At 45.2% G+C, this 24955-nt stretch overlaps 1 protein-coding gene and 1 long non-coding RNA gene across 2 annotated transcripts in view; one reads left to right on the top strand and one right to left on the bottom strand.

Moving 5' to 3' along the window:
* The window catches only part of ITM2B (integral membrane protein 2B), a 53832-nt gene extending 44251 nt beyond the window's left edge, over nucleotides 1–9581 (bottom strand). The window contains exon 1 of the mRNA XM_089679097.1: nucleotides 9325–9581. Coding sequence (XP_089535223.1) covers nucleotides 9325–9414 — 90 coding nt within the window. The 5' untranslated portion in view covers nucleotides 9415–9581. The remainder of the gene's footprint in view (nucleotides 1–9324) is intronic.
* LOC149473252 (uncharacterized) lies at nucleotides 9168–13573 on the top strand. Its single transcript, XR_016312998.1, has 2 exons — nucleotides 9168–9276; nucleotides 13065–13573. It is a non-coding gene; the product is annotated as an uncharacterized LOC149473252 (long non-coding RNA).
* Nucleotides 13574–24955: the final 11382 nt, after the last annotated feature.

Here is a 24955-nt window from a genome sequence, read left to right as displayed (position 1 = left end):
TGGTATTTAATCAACTCTGGGATTTTTATATTTTCTTAAACCAAAAACCACTGAAAATCTTGAAAAAAAACAAAAGTTTTAGTTTGTTATAAAATTGTAAATAAGTGTTTTTTCTCCTTCACTGATGTGCGCTAATGAGGCTGCAGTGATGGGCACCGATAGGCTGCACTGATGAGCATTACTGATGGGCACTGAAAGGCAGCACTCATATATGGCACCGACAGGCGGCACTGAAGGCCACTGGCAGGTGGCATGGATGAGCACTGAGAGCTGGCACTGATGGACACTGACAGGTGGTGCTGCTGGGGCTACACAGATCATCAGTGCCCTGATGATCAGTGTACATGTCCCCTCCGAGGCATGCCGATTACCGTCTCTTCTCTCCTCACGAGCTGTCAGCGTGACAGCTCGTGGGGAGAGAAATGCAGATAACCATCATTTCCCTGTTTACATGCGATCAGCTGTGCCTGGACACAGCTGATCACCTGACCAAGCCGACATCTTCGGCTCTTTCCGTGGATCGGTGATCTGCTGTGTCTGAGGGACACAGTGCACCACCGATCGCGTTGGGAGCCACGCATGCGCGGTTAGAATGAGAGAACCGCCTTGCATCCGTCATATTACTATATGGCGGGTGGGAGACGGTTAATGAGAGCTGTTTAGAATGCTAAATATAACCCAAGAACAATTCTGAATTTATATCCAGGATTAGCTCATCTCCTGCACCAGAACTGTGTCTTGTCTGTGCCCACCCTGCTATAAAATCATTGTGCGTTACTGGAAGCCGTGATAGGTCTGCGCCCGACCCACCACCATCGCACAGCACAGGAAGGAACCACGCTATTAGTTATGATGAGGGGGTGGAATGATCTCTCACCTTCTAGTTTTTTCATTTATCTATGTGCAAGACTCCTGCAGCTGCAGGGACCCAAAAAACAAATTTTCAGAAGGGGTTAATGTTTTCTGACATGGGGGATGGGCAGACAGTGACAATGCAAATCCTGCTTGACAGAGATGACAACAGCCTTTTCCCAGTGACACGGTGCTTTTGGCTGATTACTTTGTGGGTGCATGTATGTTGTTTACAGCAGATAGTGTGGGAGAACAGAAAGCCCTGTGATGGGCCAAAGTACTTATCTATGAAATCAGATCACTCATGAGCAGACCTATCATGTGACAAAGGAACCTTGTCCTGTGATCTGACAGATGGAAAGTTTCGTTTTCTTAGTTTTCTCCTAAGCTCTCTCTGTTGGACGACTCATAGGCAAAGCAGTATTTGCATAAAACTCTGCAGACAGTTTTGCAAAGCATGTACCAGAGTATGTCTGCTGAAAACAGCATGATTGATGGGGCTTAGCCTGCTAAATGAGAATAGTTCAATTCTTTTGTGTGGATACAAATCCTTAAAGCTGAACTCCAGGTAGGATCCTAATTTTATAATTACATTGGTCTGGGTTGAACCAACAGAAGTATGCATACCTCATGTCCAATCAACTGCTGGGAAAGTATTCATAGCTATAACAAAGCACCGCCATTTTGCAGGTTCTGTGCCCCACAGCACACAGGAGATCACTGCTGCCAGTCATAGAACATTACATTCAGCCATTCATAGAATTCCACTGCCCCTGCACCTCAACCAATCACAGAATGCCTCGTATTCATAGAATAAATGGCATTCTATGAACATAGAACCTAACCAGGACACAGAAGATTGTGGCCATCGCAGTGGTAGCACCAACTACTACACCGATTTCCACCTTCCACAATGACCGCTCAGGTATGAAATAGACCAGCGCTCGACAAATCCCAGGCGCAATGGTGACTAGAAATTAAGTACTGGCACCTGCGTTCACACACTGCCCCCATAGACTTAAATGCAAAAACGCCTCCCATAGACTTCAAAGCACAGGAGACACCTTTGGACAGCAGCACTGTCTGCCTAGGGGGAGAGGAGTGTTAGATGTACTAACAGATTTAGAAACACTAACAAACTGTAGCCAAACTCCAGCTAACACTATATAAAGTAGTTACAGTAAACAGTTGTGTTCCTTTTGGGATACAGATTTCACACAAATTTAAAAAAAAAAAAAAAGCTAATTTTAAGCACCACTGTCAGTGGTAAATGGCTTGTCTCAACACTAACTGCTACATCTACAGGACAGCTTGGTCTGTTGAAAAACAACAGACTTACTGACTAAATCACTAGGTGGAAATAGGAGGAAAAAGAAAAAACGAATGCAGCCACCATGTCTAAGAATGGGTAAGCAATATAATAAATGTTTGCTTTCGGGTTTAATACTGCTTAAAGATCATACCTTTATCAGATCTGAGGTGTATTTCCACATTTGCAGCCACATTTGAAAATCTCCCAACATATGTAACCATTCACACAGCATACCTAAACAAAGAAATATTTCTTCCCTTTCTGGCTGATTATTTGGAGTAGGATTACACATAGCACTCTATAAGCAACCTCTACTGTTCATATACTCTGTTCCCTAATTGGAAACCATTCTGAACATACAATCTACCACCCAAGCCCTGAGATCTTCAACACTTTGTTAGGACAGACATCTAGGTTATAGTTGATAATGAAGATATGCCAGCACAGTACAGATTAATTATTGGACATCTTACTTCCCCAGCACCCTCCTAACACTCTTCAGAAGAGGCTCAGCTTTAAATCTTTCAGAAGAGAGCAAGAAAAAAAAAAAAAAAAAGGGAGGGTAGGCAGCATATATTTCACTAACCAAGAAGTTTATTCATTGAAAAATATAATGTCATCTGACAGCCAATCAGGGTATGCATCCCCCAGCATTCACAAGTACAGCATAGCAAGCGCAAAAGTAGTGTTACTGAGCAGCAATTTGTAAATATTTTGAGAAGTTTTGCTACGTGAATATAAAGTAGGTGTTAACCCGATTCAACTGCAAAAGTGGAAATACACTTAAAGCCCAATACTGTAATTAGCAAATAGCAAGTGAGACAGTTTGGGGTTGATTTACTAAAACTGGGGGTGCAAAATCTGGTGCAGCTCTGCATACAAAACAATCAGCTTCCATTTTTTTTTTCCAAAGCATAATTGAACGCCGATTGGCTACCATGCACAGCTGCACCAGATTTTGCACTCTCCAGTTTTAGTAAATCAACCCCTTTATGTCCATCTCTCTACTGACAAACCTAACTGCTTGATGCTCCTATCACCTGATCATGGCCTATCGTCCCATGCTGAAGTGACAGGTCATGTCAAGCCATTATCGGGTATGTGTTCCGCTTCATGCAGATGGGTGCACTCACCTATAAGGTGTGAACATTCTGGCATATTTTGGCACCTGGGGTGTCCTAGTGCTGTGTATAGCTGCCCATAGCCACAAGTGAGAGAAGGTGGCTTTATGCGACTATGCCTGCTACTTGAGTCAAAGACTTAATGTCTCAAGCACACACTACCTGCATTTGGGACACCACCTTATGCAGGTAGCGGAGCATTGCTGCATAGAGCCACCTTCACCTATTCATGTCCAAGCACAGCTATATATACATAGCACCAAAATAGGCCAGCACATTTATGGGCCAATGAGTCCACGGAAAGTCTTATGGTGGCTTTACATCATGCAATGCAATTGAAAAGAAGAAGTCCAAGTGTAACTATTGGTAAAAAAAAAAAAAGAAGAAGAAGGGGGGGGGGGTTCCCTTCCCCTCCTACCTACAGTGCAAGAATAAGTAGTTGATCCCTTGCTGATTTTGAATGTTTGCTCACTCAAAGAAACGTTCAGTCTAAAAGTCAAATGGTAGGTATATCGTAACACTGAGAGCCAGAACAACAACAAAACAGGTAACAAGCTGAGATTAGAAGCAGTCTCTTAAAGGGAGTGCTGCCAATCTCATTTTGTTACCTATATAAAAGACACCCGTCCACAGGAGCAATCAATCAGATTCCAAACTCTCCACCATGGCAAAGACCAAAGAGCTGTCCAAGGATGTCAGGGACAAAATTGTAGACCTACACAAGGCTGGACTGGGCTACCAAACTATCGCCAAGCAGCTTGGTGAGAAGGTGACAACAGTTAGTGCAATCATTCGCAAATGGAAGAAACACAAAACTACTGTCCGTCTCCCTACTTCTGGTGCACCATGTAGAATCTCACCTCATGGAGTGTCAATGATCATGAGAACAGTGAGGAATCATCCCAGAACTACACATGAGGATCTTGTCAATGATCTCCAGGCAGCTGGGACCACAGTCACCAAGAAAACAATTGGTAACACACTACCCCGACAAGGATTGAAATCCTGCAGTGCCCGCAAGGTCCCTCTGCTCAAGAAAGCACATGTCCAGGCCCGTCTGAAGTTTGCCACTGAACATCTGAATAATGCAGAGGGGGACTGGTTGAAAGTGTTGTGGTCAGATGAGACCAAAATCGAGCGCTTTGGCATCAACTCAACTCGCCGTGTTGGGAGGAGGAGAAATGCTGCCTATGACCCCAAGAACACCATCCCAACTGTCAAACATGGTGGTGGAAACATTCTGCTTTGGGGGTGTTTTTCTGCTAAGGGGACAGGACTACTACACCGCATCAAAGGGACGATGGACAGGGCAATATACCGTCAAATCATGGGTGAGAACCTTCTTCCATCAGCCAGGGCATTGAAAATGGGTTGTGGATGGGTGTTCCAGCATGACAATGACCCAAAACACCAAGGCAACAAAGGAGTGGCTCAAGAAGAAGCACATTAAGGTCCTGGAGTGGCCTAGCCAGTCTCCAGACCTTATTCCAATTGAAAATCTGTGGAGGGAGCTGAAAGTTCGAGTTGCCAAACGTCAGTCACCAAACCTTAATGACTTGGAGAGGATCTGCCAAGAGGAGTTGGCCAAAATCCCTCCTGAGATGTGTGCAAACCTGGTGGCCAACTACAGGAAACGTCTGACCTCTGTGATTGCCAACAAGGGATTTGCCACCAAGTACTAAGTCATGTTTTGTGAAGGGGATCAAATACTTATTTCCCTCATGAACATGAAATCAGCGCATCATTTGTTAGACATGCATTTCTTTTGAATTTTTGTTGCTATTCTATCTCTCAGTGTTACAATACACCTGCCATTCGATTTTTAGACTGATCATTTCTTTGTGTGTGGGCAAACATTCAAAATCAGCAGGGGATCAAATACTTATTTCCTTCACTGTATCCAGTCTAAAGTTTGGGTGTGTACTTACCCATTTTTAATCAGCTTTAATCTGATCATGTGATCCTGCATCTCGGGGGCTGGGAATTCTGGGAGCCAGCTGTTGTCCAGGTCCCCTCCTCTCCCCAGCAGCAGCAGCTCACTGACACAAGGGAGCTAGAGCTGCAGGATCATGCGAGTGAACCCTATGAACCAAAAGCGAAGTACATATTTTCAGAGCATGCAGGGTGGGTAGGTGAGGAAGGAACTTTAGGAATACTTTGGCGAGGTTCACACATGTGGGCCGCACCGGCTCCCGTCCTGCAGAAAAGAACGTGCTACTCTTTAGCAGATTTGTTGGGTTTCATTAAGAAATAATGGAACCCCCACACATTGGAAGACCATGTTTTTTGGGTGTGGGAAGCCACATGCAGCTGTGTGTGTAAAAAAGCGTTGGGAACAGTTTCCCTGCTGGTACAGGAGCACAACCAAATGAATGGACTGTGGTGCCCATGCGCCCACACAAAATGCAGATGTGTGAATCTGGACTAATGCTAGCCATGCACTAGTCAGAAAATCGTTTGAATGGGTTTTTGAAAACCGAACACATTGTTGTGAGAGCAAACAATATTGCCATCATGTAATGACCAAAATTTCAAACGATAAATTGTTTGACATAATAAATTGACATATTGATTTGATTTCTGGGTCACATATGCGCAGTACCAACCGTTTGATTTTTAACAGGCGAGAAACACACTAACTTTTCAATTCATTGTCTGTTTGGCAGAAGTTTCCCAAACTGTTCCTTCAATTTTTTTTTTGCTCAAACGTCACTACTGATTTTTGATTTGTGCTCGTTAATTGGACAAAAAACCCCCAAAAAACTAGAGAACTGTTTAAATGACAGTTTTTTTTTGTAACGATTTCTTGTCTAGTGTATGGGCACCATTAGACCTGAGCTTTCTTTCACTTGAACAAATGATGTCGGATTCAACAAGAGGATCAAACTAGATATCAAATGAGCAAGACAAAAATGGAACAGCTGAGCAACAGATTGACCTGTGTCAATCGACCCAAGTGGATCAGGTGAGGCAGAAGGGGAAAACAAAAAAAAAAAACCCACCATACACATGGTTGTAATGGTGTCAATCACTGGAGTTGTTAGCACCCATGTTTATCATTTAGAGTCAATCTACATGTCAGAGGAAAAAAAACAAAAACAAACATCAATTGCCCTGTCACCACAACAGACTGATTGGGGCTGTGACTGTTTGAGGCTTATCACCCAGCCGTTTCTGACTGTGTTGGTGAGGCGGACACGGATAACTCAATCCTGTCACTCTGGCAGTGTCTGGGGACAAATGTCACACTCCGGTGTCATGGACTGGGGGGGGGGGGCACAGTGTCTAGATGAGGGCACACAGAGAGGTGAGATCAGGTGTTGGGGGGGGGGGGCACAGCATGTAGATGATGAAAGCACAGAGAGATCAGGTATTGGAGGGGCACAGCGTGTAGATGATGAAGGCACACAGAGATCAGGTATTGGGGGGCACAGAGTGTAGATGATGAAGGCACACAGAGATCAGGTATCGGGGGGGCACAGAGTGTAGATGATGAAGGCACACAGAGATCAGGTATCAGGGGGGGGCACAGAGTGTAGATGATGAAAGCACACAGAGATCAGGTATTGGGGGGGGGGCACAGAGTGTAGATGATGAAGGCACACAGAGATCAGGTATCAGGGGGGGGCACAGAGTGTAGATGATGAAGGCACACAGAGATCAGGTATCAGGGGGGGGCACAGAGTGTAGATGATGAAAGCACACAGAGATCAGGTATCAGGGGGGGGCACAGAGTGTAGATGATGAAAGCACACAGAGATCAGGTATTGGGGGGGGCACAGAGTGTAGATGATGAAGGCACACAGAGATCAGGTATTGGGGGGGGCACAGAGTGTAGATGATGAAAGCACACAGAGGTCAGGTATCCGGGGGGCACAGAGTGTAGATGATGAAAGCACACAGAGATCAGGTATCGGGGGGGGGGGGGCGGCACAGCGTGTAGATGATGAAGGTACACAGATCAGGTATTGGGGGGCACAGCGTGTAGATGATGACACACGAAGATATCAGGTATTGGGGGGGGGGGGGCCGCACAGCGTGCTGATGATGGCACACGGAGAGATCAGGTATTGGGGGGCACAGCGTGTCGATGATGAAGGCACACGGAGAGATCAGGTATTGGGGGGCACAGCGTGTCGATCATGAAGGCACACGGAGAGATCAGGTATTGGGGGGGGGGGGGGGCACAGCGTGTCGATGACGGCACACGGAGAGATCAGGTATTGGGGGGGGGGGGGGGCACAGCGTGTCGATGATGACGGCACACGGAGAGATCATGTATGGGGGGCGCGCACAGCGTGTCGATGATGACGGCACACGGAGAGATCAGGTATGGGGGGGGCGCACAGCGTGTCGATGATGACGGCACACGGAGAGATCAGGTATGGGGGGGGCGCACAGCGTGTCGATGATGACGGCACACGGAGAGATCAGGTATTGGGGGGGGGGGGGGGGCACAGCGTGTCGATGATGACGGCACATGGAGAGATCAGGTATGGGGGGGGCGCACAGCGTGTCGATGACGACGGCACACGGAAAGATCAGGTATGGGGGGGGCGCACAGCGTGTCGATGATGACGGCACACGGAGAGATCAGGTATTGGGGGGGGGGGCACAGCGTGTCGATCATGATGGCACAGGGAGAGATCAGGTATTGGGGGGGCACAGCGTGTCGATGATGACACAGGGAGAGATCAGGTATTGGGGGGGCACAGCGTGTCGATGATGATGGCACACAGAGAGATCAGGTATTGGGGGGGCATAGCATGTCGATGATGATGGCACAGGGAGAGATCAGGTATTGGGGGGGCACAGCGCGTCGATGATGATGGCACAGGGAGAAATCAGTTATTGGGGGGGCACAGCGTGTCGATGATGATGGCAAAGGGAGAGATCAGGTATTGGGGGGGCACAGCGTGTCGATGATGATGGCACAGGGAGAGATCAGGTATTGGGGGGCACAGCGTGTCGATGATGATGGCACAGGGAGAGATCAGGTATTGGGGGGGCACAGCGTGTTGATGATGATGGCACAGGGAGAGATCAGGTATTGGGGGGGGGGGCACAGCGTGTCGATGATGGCACAGGGAGAGATCAGGTATTGGGGGGGGGGGCACAGCGTGTCGATGATGGCACAGGGAGAGATCAGGTATTGGGGGGGGGGGGCACAGCGTGTCGATGATGGCACAGGGAGAGATCAGGTATTGGGGGGGGGGGCACAGCGTGTCGATGATGATGGCACACGGAGAGATCAGGTATTGGGGGGGGCACTGCGTGTCGATGATGGCACAGGGAGAGATCAGGTATTGGGGGGGGCACAGCGTGTCGATGATGGCACAGGGAGAGATCAGGTATTGGGGGGGGCACAGCGTGTCAATGATGATGGCACACAAAGAGATCAGGTATTGGGGGGGCACAGCGTGCTGATGATGATGGCACAGGGAGAGATCAGGTATTGGGGGGGGGGGGGGCACAGCGTGTCGATGATGATGGCACACAGACAGATCAGGTATTCGGGGGGGGCACAGCGTGCTGATGATGATGGCACACAGAGAGATCAGGTATTGGGAATGGCGGAGGTGGGACATAAACAGATCCTGATGATTCTCCATGTAGCCTGAGCTCTCCCGTCAGCCATTTTCTCGAGCTTATCTCTGGGCTGACTGCAGATCCCACGACTTCCTCCATTTTACTGCTCTGCCTGTCATCCCATCAGACACCCTCACACACCGGCTATGGAGGCGATATATGGAGGGGGGAGATTCCCCTGTGGTGGGGGTCACACAGCATGGCGCTCAGGTATAAGAGGCACCCTGAGGAGATCCCATATGGGGGGGGGGGGGGTCAGGACTGATCACACCCATCAGGATGATGACAGAGCATTTCATAAGAGGAGCGGACATAACACTACACACACACACTCGGGCCCCCTGAGGATACCACCCCCCGAGGGTGTCACCTGTCCCTCTGCACACAGGGCCCCGTGTCCAGGTAGGTGGGGGAGGGGAAGAATGAGGTGCAGGGAGGCTCCCCTCTTACCTTGTCAGGAATAATCAGCACCTCGCTGTTCTCATCCTCCTTCTTGGCGTCCTTCTGCGCCAGAGACGAATTGAAGGCGAGCTTCACCATGTCTGCTCGGGGTGAGCGGCTCGAACGGCAGTGCAAGGAGCGGACAGCGCTGTGCGGATATCGGGCTCTCTTTGTTGTGCTGCCTGAGTCTCCGCGGAGAAGGGGAGGGCGCTGCTGGGCGACCGCGGGGAGGAGCCAGATGATCAGAGCTCACCTGAAACTCGGCATCCCCTGTATCCCCTGCTCCGCTCTTACTGCGCATGCTCTGTGTCCGCTGTGCGCGCTCTCGAGTTCCTGTGCTGGGTGACAATCAGCTGTGCGCGCTCCCAGCTGGGGCTCAGTCATCATATATCCTTCCACACCATTACCTGTCATGTATACATACTTCACACTCCCTGACTTCAGGGCTTAGACCAAGAAAAAATTGTAATATTCCCCTGGGATTTTGTATGGCAAATACCACAGCGAGTATAAAAGAGTAATGTTTATTATAAAAAAAACAACTAATAGACTCAGGGCTTAAAGAGGTATTAGGCCTCATTCACACCACGGTGCGGAGGCAGCAATTTTTCTGCTAGGACACAAATCAATTGTTCTCTATATGTCCTGTTCACACTACTAGTGTCACATGCAGATTTGTTTCTGTGCAGGAATCTGCGATGTGTATAAAACTCACTGAAACACGCATGTAAACTGATGTCTCTGTGAAAATTGCAGTTTTTATGCACATATGGTGTGATGGAGGCCTTACCGCTCTAGGATCTCACCTTTGCGTGTTGGACGCGCTGCGTTTGCACAGGCACAGCAGCCCATTCATCAGATCAAGACTGAGGATCAAAGAAGTCGCACTTCCTTGTCTGTATTTTTCAAGTTTTAGGCCACGTTCACATGGGTGTACTTAGATGTACATCTGTGTGAGGACTGTGTTTGCCTACATGGGATGTACAGGTATTCCATGCATCCACGTGTAGGCAGTCCCATTCATGTCATTTGGGACTCAGCTGCTGCTCCCAGTTTGACAGCCATGTGGGTGCCGATGCGTGTCCCTAAACTCACACTGTCTGCATTTGGGAATACGCACCCACAGGAATGTCAAAATGGGAGCAACTGCTGCATTCCAACTGACATGAGTGGGACTGCTTGTAGGCAGATGCACAGAACACCTGTACATTCCGTGTGGGCAAACACGGCCCTCACACAGGGGTACACTTAACCACTTGCCTACAGGGCACGTATACCCTCTTCATGCCCAGACCAATTTTCAGCTTTCAGCGCTGCCACACTTTGACAATTGCATGGTCATGCAACACTGTACCCATATGACATTTTTATATTTTTTTTCACACACATAGAGCTCTCTTTTGATGGTATTTAATCGCCACTGGGTGCATGTATTTTTTGCGCTATAAACAAAAAAGAGCAAAAAATTTGAAAAAAAAGGTTTTCTTTGTTTTTATTATAAAATTTTGCAAACAGGTAATTTTTCTCCTTCACCGATGGGCATTGATGAGGCTCCACTGATAGGCAGCACTGCTGGGCACTTATGAGGTGGCACGGATAGGCAGCACTGCTGGGCACTGACAGGCTGCACTGATGAGGAGACACTGATGATGCTGCACTGATATGCAGCAATGATGGTCACTGATAGGTGGCACTGTTGAGCGACACTAACAGGCGGCCCTGACTGGCAGCACTGACTATTGGGCACTGATGGGTGGCACTGATTATCAGTGCCCTGCTGATCAGTGTCGATTTCCTCTGTAACCGCTGCCGGTTATCGGCAGTATTTTCCTCATGCTGTGACAACGTAAGGAAAGTGCTGCCTATAACTGGCAACTGTATTTACCCCGTGATCAGCTGTGTCATCGGACACAGTTGAGCACATGGTAAAAGGTGCTGTGATTGGTCTTTTACCTCATCATGTGTTCAGCTGTTCATAAGACGTGGGAGGGCGCGTTCTGGGAGGACGTCATATGACGCCCTCCCAGAACTGGATAACCACGCTGTAGCCGTCATTTGGCTAAAGCGCAGTTACCAAGTGGTTAATTCTGCACTATAGCTGAAAGACGGCTACAGCGTGGTTGTCTTGTTCTGGTAGGGCGTCTATAGACGTCCTCCAAGAACGCACCTTGTCCCTCCTTTGCACACAGCTGATCACAGATCACGGTAAAGGGCCAATCACAGCAGCCATTTACCATGTGATCAGCTATGTACAGTCACAGCTGATCACATATAAACTGTCATGTTTCACATGACTGTCATATGCCTTTTAGTGTTTCTGTGTTTTGTTTCTGCTCCTTCTTTTTCTTTGGTTTGGTTTAGTTAATGCTGTATAGATAGCCCTCCCCCTTTCCCAGAAATGCATTGCAGATCTCGCCTCATGTCATCAAGCAGGAAACATTATGATCTTTTGACCTATCGAATGTTCATTGTTGTAAGATTCTCTCAGTTTATGGAATAAACTTCACAAGATCTACAAGATGTCTTATCGATTGAGTCACTGACTGTGGTATCCAGCTGAGGTTGAAGTTATTGTTATCTCATCACAACTGTAAGTTACAGAGATCACACTATCAATGCTTAGATTGGAGAGACAGAACATAAACAGACTTGCCAGTTATCGACAGTCTGTGTCTATGTGGGAAAGAGACCGCTGATACCCAGCAAGGCTGGTAGCATTTTGCTTGCACTGGTAATCAGGACACTGATCATCAGTGTCCTGATTATTAGTGCAGCCCCATCAGTACAGCCTCATCATTGCCCATCAGTGCAGTCTCATTCCCCATCAGTGCCCATCAGTACAGTCTCATCGGTGCCCATCAGTAGTCTCATCATTGACCATCAGCACAGTCTCATCGGTGCCCATCAGTACAGCATCATTGCCTATCAGTGCACATCAGTGAAGAAGTAAAATTACTTATTTGCAAAATTTTATAACAGAAACAAAGAAAAAGGTTTTTGTTTTTTAAAATTTTTGGTCTTTTTTTGTTTGTTTCGCAAAAAAAAAAAAAAAACACTGGTAATTAAATACCACCAAATTAAAGCTCTGTCTAAATAAACCTGAGAAAAATTTCATATGGGTACAGTGTTGCATGACCATGCTGAAAATTAGCCTGTGCAGGAAGGGGATGAAAGTGCCTAGTACTGAAGTAGTTAAGTATGTCCATGTGAACGGAGCCTTAAAGTGAAAAGGCAGATATGATCTGTATTGCATACATCTATGGTGTAAGCTTGGTATAATGTGTATCTCATACCCAAGGGTCCACTGGGGAAGCTGAAAATAATTGTAGAAGTCGTTGCTATTAGGCTTAGTTTACACTTGCATTTGGAGGGCCAGTAAAAATAGCAAGTTGAGACATGTTTTTACCACTCCTCTTGAGCTGCAAAGGCACTGGATGGGTTTATACACATGCTGTGATCACAATGCTTTGCTTCACAACAGGGCAAAACATTAAACCTCCTGTAACTCTTGGTGGGCAGTACCACTGATAAATGCAACCCATTAAAGTGACCAAGGCTGTGCTAAAACCATGAGCCAAATCGATATTTACATTCAAAAAGCCAGCTGTCAAATGAAAGGCATTCAAGAGGTGTCAGAATCACATCCTGAATGCCTGTGAGTCAGGTCTGCATGCCATTTACTGTAAATACATGTTTTCTATGTGGTCACATGACTGCAAAGCTCCCAAGCTCTCCTCTTTCTCTTGCAGCTGGTCGGAATTAACTCCTTGCCATCTGACAAGACCCTTGAGTTGTGGACACCAGCAGATATCAGAAGTACACTATGGGATTCAACAGCATAGTCGACCATCAGAGACACGCGCAGATCAGCTGCGTCTTTGCTTTGGAGTGCCATTGAAATTGAATGGCTCTTCAATGCATCACAGTAAGACTCATGGTTGCTGCAGGGTCCCATCGACTTAAATGAAGAATGTCACGAAGGAAGGTGAATGTGGCATTGTCTGGGAGGGCAAGAGGCTGGGGATTACGGCAGTAAAAACATGGATCGACCACCTGTTTTCGCCAATCTTCTGCCTCTTGTGTGAACAAGGCCAAAGAGAAGACAGCAGAGTGAAGGAGTTGAAGAACATAGCTGAAAGAACTGAGTAAGTGGAGACATTGTGGAGAAAAGAATATTTATTGTACATAGTGGAACCAAAATTGTAACAAATGCACCCAATAAACAGAAGACCTGCATTCTGGGCATTTTTCCCTTAAAGAGTATGTAAACCCAACATTTCATGTTCCTGATATGTGTCTGCTGTACCGTGTACTTGTATGAACAAGTATCCTATTATCTTTGTATTGCTTCCTTTGTGTGAAATCCTTGGTGTCCCTGCCAGTCACTCTACTTTCCTATTAAAAACTGACCACACTAGGTATAAGAGCACACCATGGTCAGTTCTCTAGCTGTGCTGGGAACTCAGCATGCTCTCCTCCATTGATCAGACTTTTGTTCACATGCCCCCCCTTTACAGCCATTCACTGGGAAGATCCGTGTGCTGATGTTCCTCCTCCTCCAGCTCTCTGTTCTTAGCTGCATAAGGATCTTGCTGGGTATGTGATCACTTATAAAACAGGGGAAAAGGGGATTTATATATTTTTTTTATATCTTTATACAAATGTTTTTGCCTTTCATTTGTATTTTAAACTAAATGGCTTGTTACACAAGGTGAGGGTTTAAATGCACATGCACTTTAATGCATAGGGCCCTAAAAGCAGTTACCACTTGTTACAGCATTCAGCCCCATCTAGCCACAGCCTGCCATAGATTTTGACAGGGCTGAATGCTTCATCTGTGCCTCCCAGGTGCACTGAAATGTTGGGAGGCACGCACTGCAGTTAGGTAGCTCTGTGTGCAAGGGGCCTAAAAGCGTCACATGGTGAGTTAAAAAGGCAAAACTATTGCAGGTCTCACAAAATGGGTTAAAAGGGTTGATTACTGCAATTTGAATTCTTGCAGATATAGGATGTAAGATGATTGTATAGGGGATCTCCAGCAACTTTGGGGAGGTTTGACTTGTCCAAGTCGCTTGATCATCGCCCCACACAGGAGATCAAAAACATGTAGGCTGTACACTAAACATGCTCAGAATAGAGAATATGAAGGCAGGGAAACAGGAGTCACAGGAGCGTGCACACAGCCAGGGATACAGGGGATACCACTTTTCATGTACAGCCTTGAGAGGATGACCCATTTCATGCAGGACAACAATAATAAAATCATACCCTGACTGGCACAAATTCAACGCTCCGTCATAAGGCTAGAAGATACAAGAGTTCACAGCATGTCTGCTGAGCTGCGTTGATCTGCATAAATCCATGCAGGCACAAAGGCGCATAGAAAACCACTGTCTTCTCTGTGCTCTGATCACACCATACATATGCGGTGGTTTTGCGCTGCATAAGAGTGCAGTAGGTATGCGCAACTCATGCGTTGTAACGGGCTGCAGTGCATGGAGTTGAATGAAGTGTCATTTAGCGACACTTCAATCAAATTTAAAAATGGAAATTATAAACAGTACAATGTGTTGTAACAACACCTACAAAATGTACACCAGCATACACAACTACAGAAAACCCTCTGAAGTGTTAAATTGGTATGGTAGAGAATAGGGCATGAGGGCTGGGCTATGTATTGGTGGATGTGGACATATTAAAAGGATGTAAGGTCAGCCAGTTATTCATTTGCAGCAGTAGATAACAGTAGGAGGCTTTAGGAGTTGAGGACCATGTTGGGAGGAATGGAGCCTGGTGTGGAATAAGAGTGATGGGGGTGGAGGAGGGAGTTGGAAAGGCATGGCGGCAGAGGTGACAGCTGGCGGAGGGAAGGAGGAGGCAACAGGAAAAAGTGACAGCCGGCGGGAGGGGAGGAGATGGGGAAGGCATTGTGCAGAAGTGACAGCTGGCTGCAGGGAAGGAGGAGGCAGAGAGCGGAAGAGAAATCCTGCTGACAGCTAAAATGTCATTGGTTGTTAAGGATGCAGCAGCCCCGTTCCTTAACAGCCAATAATTGACAGCTTTTCTTGTTTACATTTCAGCTGTCAGCAGGGGAATCCGGGGGTATCGGCTGTCAGTATCGGAGAGTTTGCACGTGAACCGATACTTGCCAGTATTTGTATCGGTGCAACCTTACTCAAAAGCATCTGCTCAAACTGAAATCGGTTTTGAACAGATGCTTTCACAAACTAGTAATGGCTTGTTTACATCTGAGCAAAACTGCAAGTGACAAAATCCTTGTTGCTTTTGTTTTTAGACATCACACAGTAGAAGGAAAAATGTCAGTTCCTCTCACTGTGTACCAGGAATTGGATGCTGGCGGTTGCATCCTTACTGGGCTAACCGATCGAACAGGAGAGACCAGTAAAGGCGGCAGTTGGGGGGGTGGGGGGGATGTTGGAGGACACCTTCCACTGCCTGTAAAAGTAATTCTGTGGCTCTATAGCTGCTCAGATTACTTTTTAGAGAATCTTCTGAAAAAAATCCACTTCAACCTTAAAGCTGAGGTCCGGCCTCTGACCTGCCCCCCCCCCCCAAAAAAAAATTAAAACTCAGCAGCTACAATGCTGTAGCTGCTGACTTTTAATATTAGGGCACATACCTGTCCAGAGATCCAGTGGTGTCCTCACCCCGATCTTCAATCGGTCATTGGGTGCTGGCGCCGTGGGAGTGGGTACCTGTCAAAACCAGGCACTCGCTCCCCCCCAACAGGTGCCAAATGTGGCAGCGCAGGCGGGGAGGAGGCCAAAAAGTGGAGCCTCCACTTTTGGGTGGAACTCCGCTTTAAGCAGTTCATAAAGGATGGGAAGTGGTTATTGACCATTTTACAAAGCTATACAGTTTTTACTTACTGAGGCACCTTGACTGCATAAGCTGTTTTCTAGAAAAGGTGAACTAAAGCCAGCCATACATTCAGAAATTTTATTTTCTTCAACCATGGATTGAAGGAAAAAAAATGGCTTAATTCTCCCATCAATACATTCAGCATTTATGGGGGAATCCTTCCCGCTGCTCTGTTGTACTCTGACAGCGGGAGATTTCCTAGCTGCCAGAATACAATGATTACTGCTACCAGCCTCGGGCTAATGGCAGTTCACCCAAGACTAGACAGCCCTGGGTCAGGTGGGTCACCTTAACCCTAACTACCTTAACCAGTGGGCCAAGAACAGCTGTTCCTTTTGCCGAATAGTTAAAGCAGTCCTACTGACAGGTGTGCTTTAAAGTATAACAATGCTGAAAAAAGCTTAAACGGCTGCCATTTTTAGATATCTTCTGATAATGCTATTTTTGACTTTAACTGTAACCCCTTAACTGACCTGGAACACATATAATATAAAGACTTCTGACTTTTCACCAACGTTTCTGGTTGTATACTTGTTCCAGGTAATTCACTTAGAATATATTGAAGCAAGAGCATCAGCATAACAGTCAAGCAAACAGCATTTCAGAAGTAGGTCAGTAAGAAGCCCATGTATTTTTCACGTATACTGTTAGAGCGTATGGCATTTTCTTCATTTTCACCTCCCATTACTTTATAAGGTAATATACTCCGAACTGCAGGGAATGCAATAATAAGAATTTTTAACAATGCTTACAAAACACAGAGAAATGCCTCACAAAACACTTGTTAGTAGTACTCAGGCATGTCCATGCTAAATGACCATTTTTGTTTAAATGTTATATTCTGATTAATAGGGATGCACAGATACTGTTTTTTTATCGGCGAGTACAACTACCAATACTTTCGTTCAAGTACTCGCCTATACAGATTACCAATACTTTGCTGTGCCATTTGCGATAATGGACACAAATTGCACTGCAAAGAATAGCATGCAGTTTGAACAGGAATGCGATTCCTGTCCAAATCGCATGCAGTTTCCCCATTGCTCCTGGGTGAACCCAGGCTTGTCATAACCTGAGTTCACACAGAGGCGGTGTGGGAAACCTCTCTGTAGGCATCCCATGCTGAGCCTCAGTGGTAGGAGAGGAGAGAAAGTGGCAGGGATTTCAAATTCCCTCTGCTGTCTTTACTCTCCTTGCAGTGATGACAGTTCGGGCTAAACGGCATCTGATTGGCATCAATAAAAAGTGGCAGTGATTTGACAGTTCGAGCTAGAGGATTTTGATCCAGAGAGTTTTGGTAGTGTTGGGGACACTTGATGTAAGAGGGAATTCTGATGGGGACACCTGATGTAAGGGGGCACTCTGATGGGGATAATTAATCATATGTAAGCGGACTCTCTGATGTGGACACCTGATATAAGGGGGTGCTCTGATGGGGAAATCTGATGAAACTGTATCACTCTGATGGGGAACCTTATGCACTCTGATGGATACCCTGATGTAAAGGGGCACTCTGATAGGGATCCTGATGTAAGGGGGCACTCTGAAGGGTAATCTGATGTAAGGGGGCACTTTTATGGGGAACCTGATGTAAGGGGGCACTTTGAAAGGGATACCTGATGTAAGAGGGAACTCTGATGGGTACACCTGATGTAAGAGGGCACTCTTGATGGGGACCGCGATGTAAGGGGGCACTCTGATGGGGACCTCGATGTAAGGGGGCACTCTGATGGGAACCTGATGAAAAGGAGGACTCTGAAGGTTACTCATAATGTAAAGAGGGACTCAAATAAGGACTCCTGATGTAAAGAGGGACATTGATAGTGAGTGACTGCACTTAGTAGGAGTTGGTATAACAATGGAAATTCCAATGGCAATGGTTCTAACTCTCTTTTAGATATGTTTTAAAATGTCAAGTGTATTTCAAAACCTCTTGTACCTTGAAGTTCTTCATTTGAGTCTTTTCTTATTATGTTCTTTTTAATGTTATGCTTACAAGTGGTATACTATACCATATTCCTACTGATTTTTCCTCATGCTTCTATATCCATTTGGTGCCTCTTCCGTTTGTGAACTCTATGTCACATTTTGTGCAAAATGGTCAATTGAGATGGATATGCCACCAATATCTTTTCTTTTGCTACTATACCAAAAGGTCTAAAAAATTCTAATAAAAAGTTTATGAAACAAAATACACAAGGTGGAAATCATGACATCACCCCCCCGCCTCTCTACCTTATCCAATCAGAGAATGCTTTATATTAATTAAGCAAATGTAAAGTGTTCTCTGAATGGTGCTTGTGCTCTCATGTTCAGTATATAGCAAGGTAGATGCTCGAAATGGGACCCAGAAGCTATTGGAGATGACTGTAGTAGCTGTCCCTTCTACAATGTTTTCCAGCTTTCATGGGAATCCCACAGATATAACACATACATACTTACATTGGTCCAAGCTGGACCAATGAGACCATGTAAAAATTGCCATACCTAGCAAATTAATTCATCTTAAAGGTTTCAGTAGACAGCAAGGATTTACTCTATAGAAGCTATTTTACAAATACTAAGAAAACCAACATCATTGGATTGAAAGATGAAAGCACATTGAATGTTTGGCAACCACTGCAGTTTTATGCCAGTTTTTGTAAATTAGACTGTTTGGAGCAAATCAATGCTGGATAACGATGTCCAGCCTCATTATTCCACTGCACTACATACAATTTGGAAGCTTGCCAGGCCCTAGATTTTTGTTATGCCTAAGTAATATGTGCATGTCTCCTACTGTCCCAGCTGGTCACTTGCCATTAATTACAATAAAAGTCTGCAGCTGGCTGCTTTGAACATGACTGCTGAAATTACCCTACATTTCTATATTTATCTATGTTCTTCATTACATTACGATGTCTCTAACCATCCATACTCACTGGTGTTCATGGTAATCCTGTAGCCAGGGAATTTCCTGTAGTTAGCTGAATGTCTGTCTAACTATATTATCCCTTGGTAACTTTTTTGGTATTGAAAATGCTTATTTATTTAATGTGTTTCCTAACAGTGAGTAAAAGCATTTCTTATTTTGTTTGACTCATATCACAAGGACCATACGTGGAATCGACACTCAACCATCATTTATAATTAAATTTTTTTCCACTGTACATGCAAAGAGCGAAAAGGTCCAGCTAGTGGGCTTTCTCTGCAAACGTAGTTGTAAAGAAAGCTTAGTTTAAAGCTAACGCCCAGGCACAAACACTTTCATCTATATATATTCCTCACAAGCCTCAAAGGATATAAATTGACTATGTGTGCACCAAATACCTTTACAATGCTAGCTATTGCCTTGTAAAATTAGCAGTGACATCATCACTGTGCTTTTATAGCCTGTGCTGATGGCAGAGCTGTTGGAGGCACCCTAGAAGCTGCAGAAAAAACAGAGCAACAGTGACTGGTCTTTATTACAGGACGCTCCTGCACAAAGGCAAAGCTGGATTCCTGCACAGATATGCAAGAAATACACAAATCACACCAATATAAAATATACACAAAGTAAAAATATATAGTGGTCCATGGATGTGTTTCAGGGGATCCATGAGAGTCAGATAAAAAAAAATAACATTTACATTCACTATAGAGCCGTTCCTCTTGTCCCAATAAATGGTTTCCATTTAAAAGAAATGTAAGAAAATGCACCCTGCCACTGCTTATAGTGCTGACTGCTAAGCGTCTCTTGACTCGTTGTTGGCCCATGTGTATCATTTAAATTTGTGTCAGTGCGCACCGAAATGAAAATTCTGGTGCCAAAACGATACCACAAATTCAGAATGCATGTGGCCGAAAACCGAACCGAAACTGATATGTCTGCATATGTGGGGATGGGGAGGCCACAATCTTTTTTGTATTTTTTCTACTTTCATGTGTGTATATATATATATATATATATATATATATATAATTTTTTTTTTCTTTTAAACTTATGATTTTATTGCTCTCACATAGGGGACCAATAGTCCTCTATGTGATAGCATATAAGTGAGAGGTCCTTTTTGTAGTGGGGAGGGGGTGGGGGGCAGTGTGTGCAAGGAGGGGGCAGGAGAGGGGCAGTGTACACAGTGAGGGAGCAGTGTATATAGAGAGGCTCCCTCACTGGCTGTCAGTATATTTCAGTGCTGGTGTTTAAATGCAATTGCTGGCTTTTTTTCCTTCACTATAGCTCAGAGAATGAGCTATCACTTTCCCCAGAGCTAAAGGAAACTTTGTTTCTTCTAGCTTGGGGAAAGTGATAGCTCATTCTCTGAGCTATAGTGAAGGAAAAAAAAGCCAGCAATTGCATTTAAAAACCAGCACTGACATATAGGGGTTTATTTACTAAAGCTGGAGAGTCCAAAATCAGACTCCCTTCTGCATAGAAACCAATCAGCTTCTAACCTCAGCTTGTTCAATGAAGCTTTGGCAATGAAACCTGGAAGCTGATTGGTTTCTATGCAGAAGGGAGTCTGATTTTGGACTCTCCAGCTTTAGTAAATAAACCCCATAGTGACAGCCAGTCACTGTATACACTGCTCCTGTCCTGCCTTTCTCCACCGCCCCCTCCCTCACATCTGCAGTACACATAGTCCCCTGTATCGGCATCTGTATAGGCTAAATTTTTTCTATCAGCAAAATACCGATGAGGCTATTTTCGGCCAATATGTTTCGGTGGCTGAAATTTTGGTGCATCCCTAATTTGTATCATTGCTCTTTGCACAACCACCAGCTTGTGTCACTCCACAATAACAAGTACTCATTTTTATTTTCTGGTAGTAGTAGTAATACTAGATTTGAGCAGAATTAAAATAGTTTTGTTTAATTTGCACAAGATTATTGTAATTACTTTGCATGAAAGGAAGTGTTTTTTTGTTATGATTGTTTAATTTTTCAAACTTCGTGTATGTTATATATGTATGAGGCAATCAAATTTCAATAAAATAAGGTACATATACACTATATTGCCAAAAATATTGGGAGACCCCTTCAAATCATTGGATTTAGGTGTTCCAGTCACCTCCATGGTCACAGGTGTATAAAGTCAAGCACCAAGACATGTAGACTGCTTCTACAAACATTTGTGAAGAATGGGTTGCTCTCATGAGCTCAGTGAATTCAAGCGTGGTACTGTGATGTGATAGTCCATCCGTGAAATTTCCTTCTTACTACTAAATATTCCATGATCAACTGCTGTTGGTATTAAAACAAAGTGGAAGCAACTGGGAAGAACAGCAACTTAGCCACGAAGTGGTAGGCCATGTAAAATGACAGAGCGTGGTCAGCGCATGCTGAAACGCACAGTGCGCAGAAGTCGACAACTGTCTGCAGAGTCAATAGCTAAAGACCTCCAAACTTTGTGTGTCCTTCAGATTAGCACAACAACAATGTGTAGAGAGCTTCATAGAATGGGTTTCCATGGCTGAGCAGCTGCATGCAAGCCTTACATCACCAAATACAATGCAAAGCGTCAGATGCAGTGGTGTAAAACATGCTACCACTGGACTCTAGAGCAGTGGAGATGCATTCTCTGGAGTGATGAATTATGCTTCTCTGTCTGGCAATCTGATAGATGTGTCTGGGTTTGGCGATTGCCAGGAGAACAAAACTTTCCTGACTGCATTGTGCCAAGTGTAAAGTTTGGTGGAGGGGGGATGTTTTTCAAGGGTTGGGATTGGCCCCTTAGTTCCTGTGAAGGTAACTCTTAATGTGTCAGCATACCAAGACATATTGGACAATTTCATGCTCCCAACTTTGTGGGAACAGTTTGGGGATGGCCCCTACCTGTTCCAACATGATTGTGCACTAGTGCACAAAGCAAGGTCCATAAAAATATGGATGAGTGATTTTGGGTTGGAGGAACTTGACTTGCCTGTACAGAGTCCTGACCTCAACCTGATAGAACACCTTTGGGAAGAATTAGAGCACAGACTGCGAGCCCGGCCTTCTCATCCAACATCAGTGCCTTACCTCACAAATGCGCTTCTGGAAGAATGGTCAAACATTCCCATAGACACATTCCTAAACCTTGTGGACAGCCTTCCCAGAAGAGTTGAAGCTGTTATAGCTGCAAAGGTAGGACCAACTCAATACTGAACACTAATCACTAAGACTGGGATGCCATTAAAGTTCATGTGCATGTAAGGGCAGGCATCCCAATACGTTTGGCAATATAGTGTATATTCATTGGAAGCAAAGTTGTGCTTATGTGAATATTTTTGAGAAGGGGGTCCATGACTTTCATAAGATCCTTAAAGGGGTCTGTTACTCAAAAAAGGTTAAGCAATATGTTTTAATGAAAATGTTTATAGTTCCTGGTGGTTAGAAAGGTGGAGGAAATATATCAAGCAAGATACTGACTCACAGGTGCCTGCTTAGTTAGGGTGGCCTGATATTCAAAATGAAATCCAGGGACACCCTAAAACCACACAAAGCATGTTACACCAAATGTTGGGTGTTGCCAAATTGTGCTAGCAGTGGGAGGAATTTAAATGGGTGTAGCGCTGTCTAGCTTAGCTAGATAAGATTTTTGTTAGAGGCTGGGTAGCAGCCTGGGAGAAGTCAGCCTGGGAGTACTGTAGTGAGTTCATCTCAGTACAGGCTGGGAGGCTCTACAGGTCAGGGCTTCTGGAGTCTTCCTACCCTTCCAGAAACTCTGAGAACTTTCTGGAAGTGGGGAGGAGGAGGACCAGATTTACATGTTTAGGGGAACTTGGTCAATCCCCAGGCAGGAGGCTGGGCATGGTGGCCAAAGGTAACCCTTAAATGTTGCAGACCCTGTGCACCAGAGTAGTGTGTGTAGGAGTTGGGTGGAAGATGGACTGAGAAAAGACTAGAGTGTGGAGCCTGGAAAGGGGCCCCAGGGAGGGTACCTACCTACAGGCTGGATGCTGGGAAGAAGGATCTCCACTGCCCAAAGTCTAATATTGAGGACATCCTGTACAACAGGGAAGAAGCCAGCACAGCATAAGGTCTGAAAGCAGCTATCAACCCACCGCACTGACAGGACAGTACAGGACAGTGTGAGAACATCTACAGCCCATGGGCCAGATAAAGGGAGAGAAGGCGGTCAGGTGCAAGACCCAACTAGTTGTCATTTGGGACAACTTAACTGTCAGCTCTTGGAATGCCTTTTCTCAGGGATACCCTCAGTGCAGCTGGGTGAAGAAGAAGGATTCATCTGGGGTCTGAGGTACATCAAGGGGACTATAGTGCTCCTTAAAGAGACAGTGCTATTGATTCCTGATCCACTTTTTTTGTACAGTGTACAGTTGTTGCTAAGACATTTGTCCTCAAGTTTGCAGTTCCTTGGGCATCCCATATACCCCTAGACCCCATTCAAGTTGTTAACCCTCCAGTAAAAAACAATTAAAAAAACAGCTCATGGACTGTCTTATTGACTCTGTGTGTGTAAGATGTGGAAAATGTGTGTTGCCATGGAGAGCTTAGGGGGACCCAGTTCACATCCAGTGGCTCCTGCAGGGGTAGCACTACGTGTGTATAGTTTAATGACTCCCAAGCCTAATTTTCTCTTGGTCAAGAGTGTACAGGCACAGAGTGTCTACTAAACAAAACGCGTCTCCTTCCTCCCAGTACAATCCTCTTCCCCCCAACCAAAACCACTTAAAAAAAAATTTCCCCTCTCATGAATTGTACTTGGAATGCCATTGCTGGTAAGTTCCAATAGTCCACCATCTGCTGAAGAATTCCCTCTCCTCATCTCCAGTGGTAGGCCCTGTACAGTTTCAGAAGGCAGCATATACTTGCAGGACAGGGGGGAGTCTGTGGCATCAGATGGAGCATGTCACCTCTCCAGCACCCCCTGCCTCACCTCTCCAATCACCACCATGCTCATGTGACAGGTCACGTCCCGGGCTGCATTTAGATGTGGCTTCAAGCAGAGGGCTCTCCAGTCACAATCCAATTCAGTATAATGACACAATTGTATTTGCAATTGGTGTCTACTGCTATCCCTTTAACTGCTACTTATCTACTTAGGACCTCCCCTTTTCCCACATTAAAACACTGTATATGGGGCAGCTTCTCTAGAATGCCCATCCACCGTCTTGTCCAGCTCTACACCCTAGTATAGTGTTGACTTACTGGTGTCAGGCCCAAATGAGCATCACAGGTCACCATCACAAGCAAGAGCAAGACAAGGCAGCTAATAATCTATATCCTTACCTATAGTGAAAAAATCTACATAGGTCAAAAGGAGGTGAACCGGGTAGATCGCATGATATTGGTATGTTACATCACATGCCACCCACCCCACCCCACATCCACCCGGGCCAGGGATTTATAAACCTGGAAAGAAATCAGGGACATGTTCTTTCAACTGGGGACAAAATCAGGGACACTTTCTTCCCCAAGGACAGCCCACTAAAATCGTGGACTGTGGAAACCAGGGATGTCTGGTCTTCCTATGCTTACTGCAAATCCAATTGCTTCAATTAAAGAGGAACTACTGTATACTTTAATGTTTTTTAGTTATACACCTAAAAGAGATCAGGGTAATTGTAAACAATCTTATCAATGTATTTTATTACAATAAAAACATTGTTCCTATGTGAGGTGTTGGGGTGGCAAGAATAAATCTAGGAGCTATAGTATAATTATTACAAGACTACACAAATACGTCTTCAATTTGGAAGAGTGTGTTCAGCTTCTGGAATGTGTGGAAATATGAGTTTTTTTTCAGTTCTTTTAAATATATGAGCTATTTAAACAATAATGTAAATTACAT

This window comes from Staurois parvus, unplaced genomic scaffold (genome assembly GCF_062004578.1).
Source record: "Staurois parvus isolate SC_StPar_1 unplaced genomic scaffold, SC_StPar_1.0 ptg000017l, whole genome shotgun sequence".
Lineage (NCBI taxonomy): Eukaryota > Metazoa > Chordata > Amphibia > Anura > Ranidae > Staurois > Staurois parvus.
Note: the sequence above shows the minus strand (reverse complement) of the source record. Positions and strands in the feature narration are given on the sequence as shown.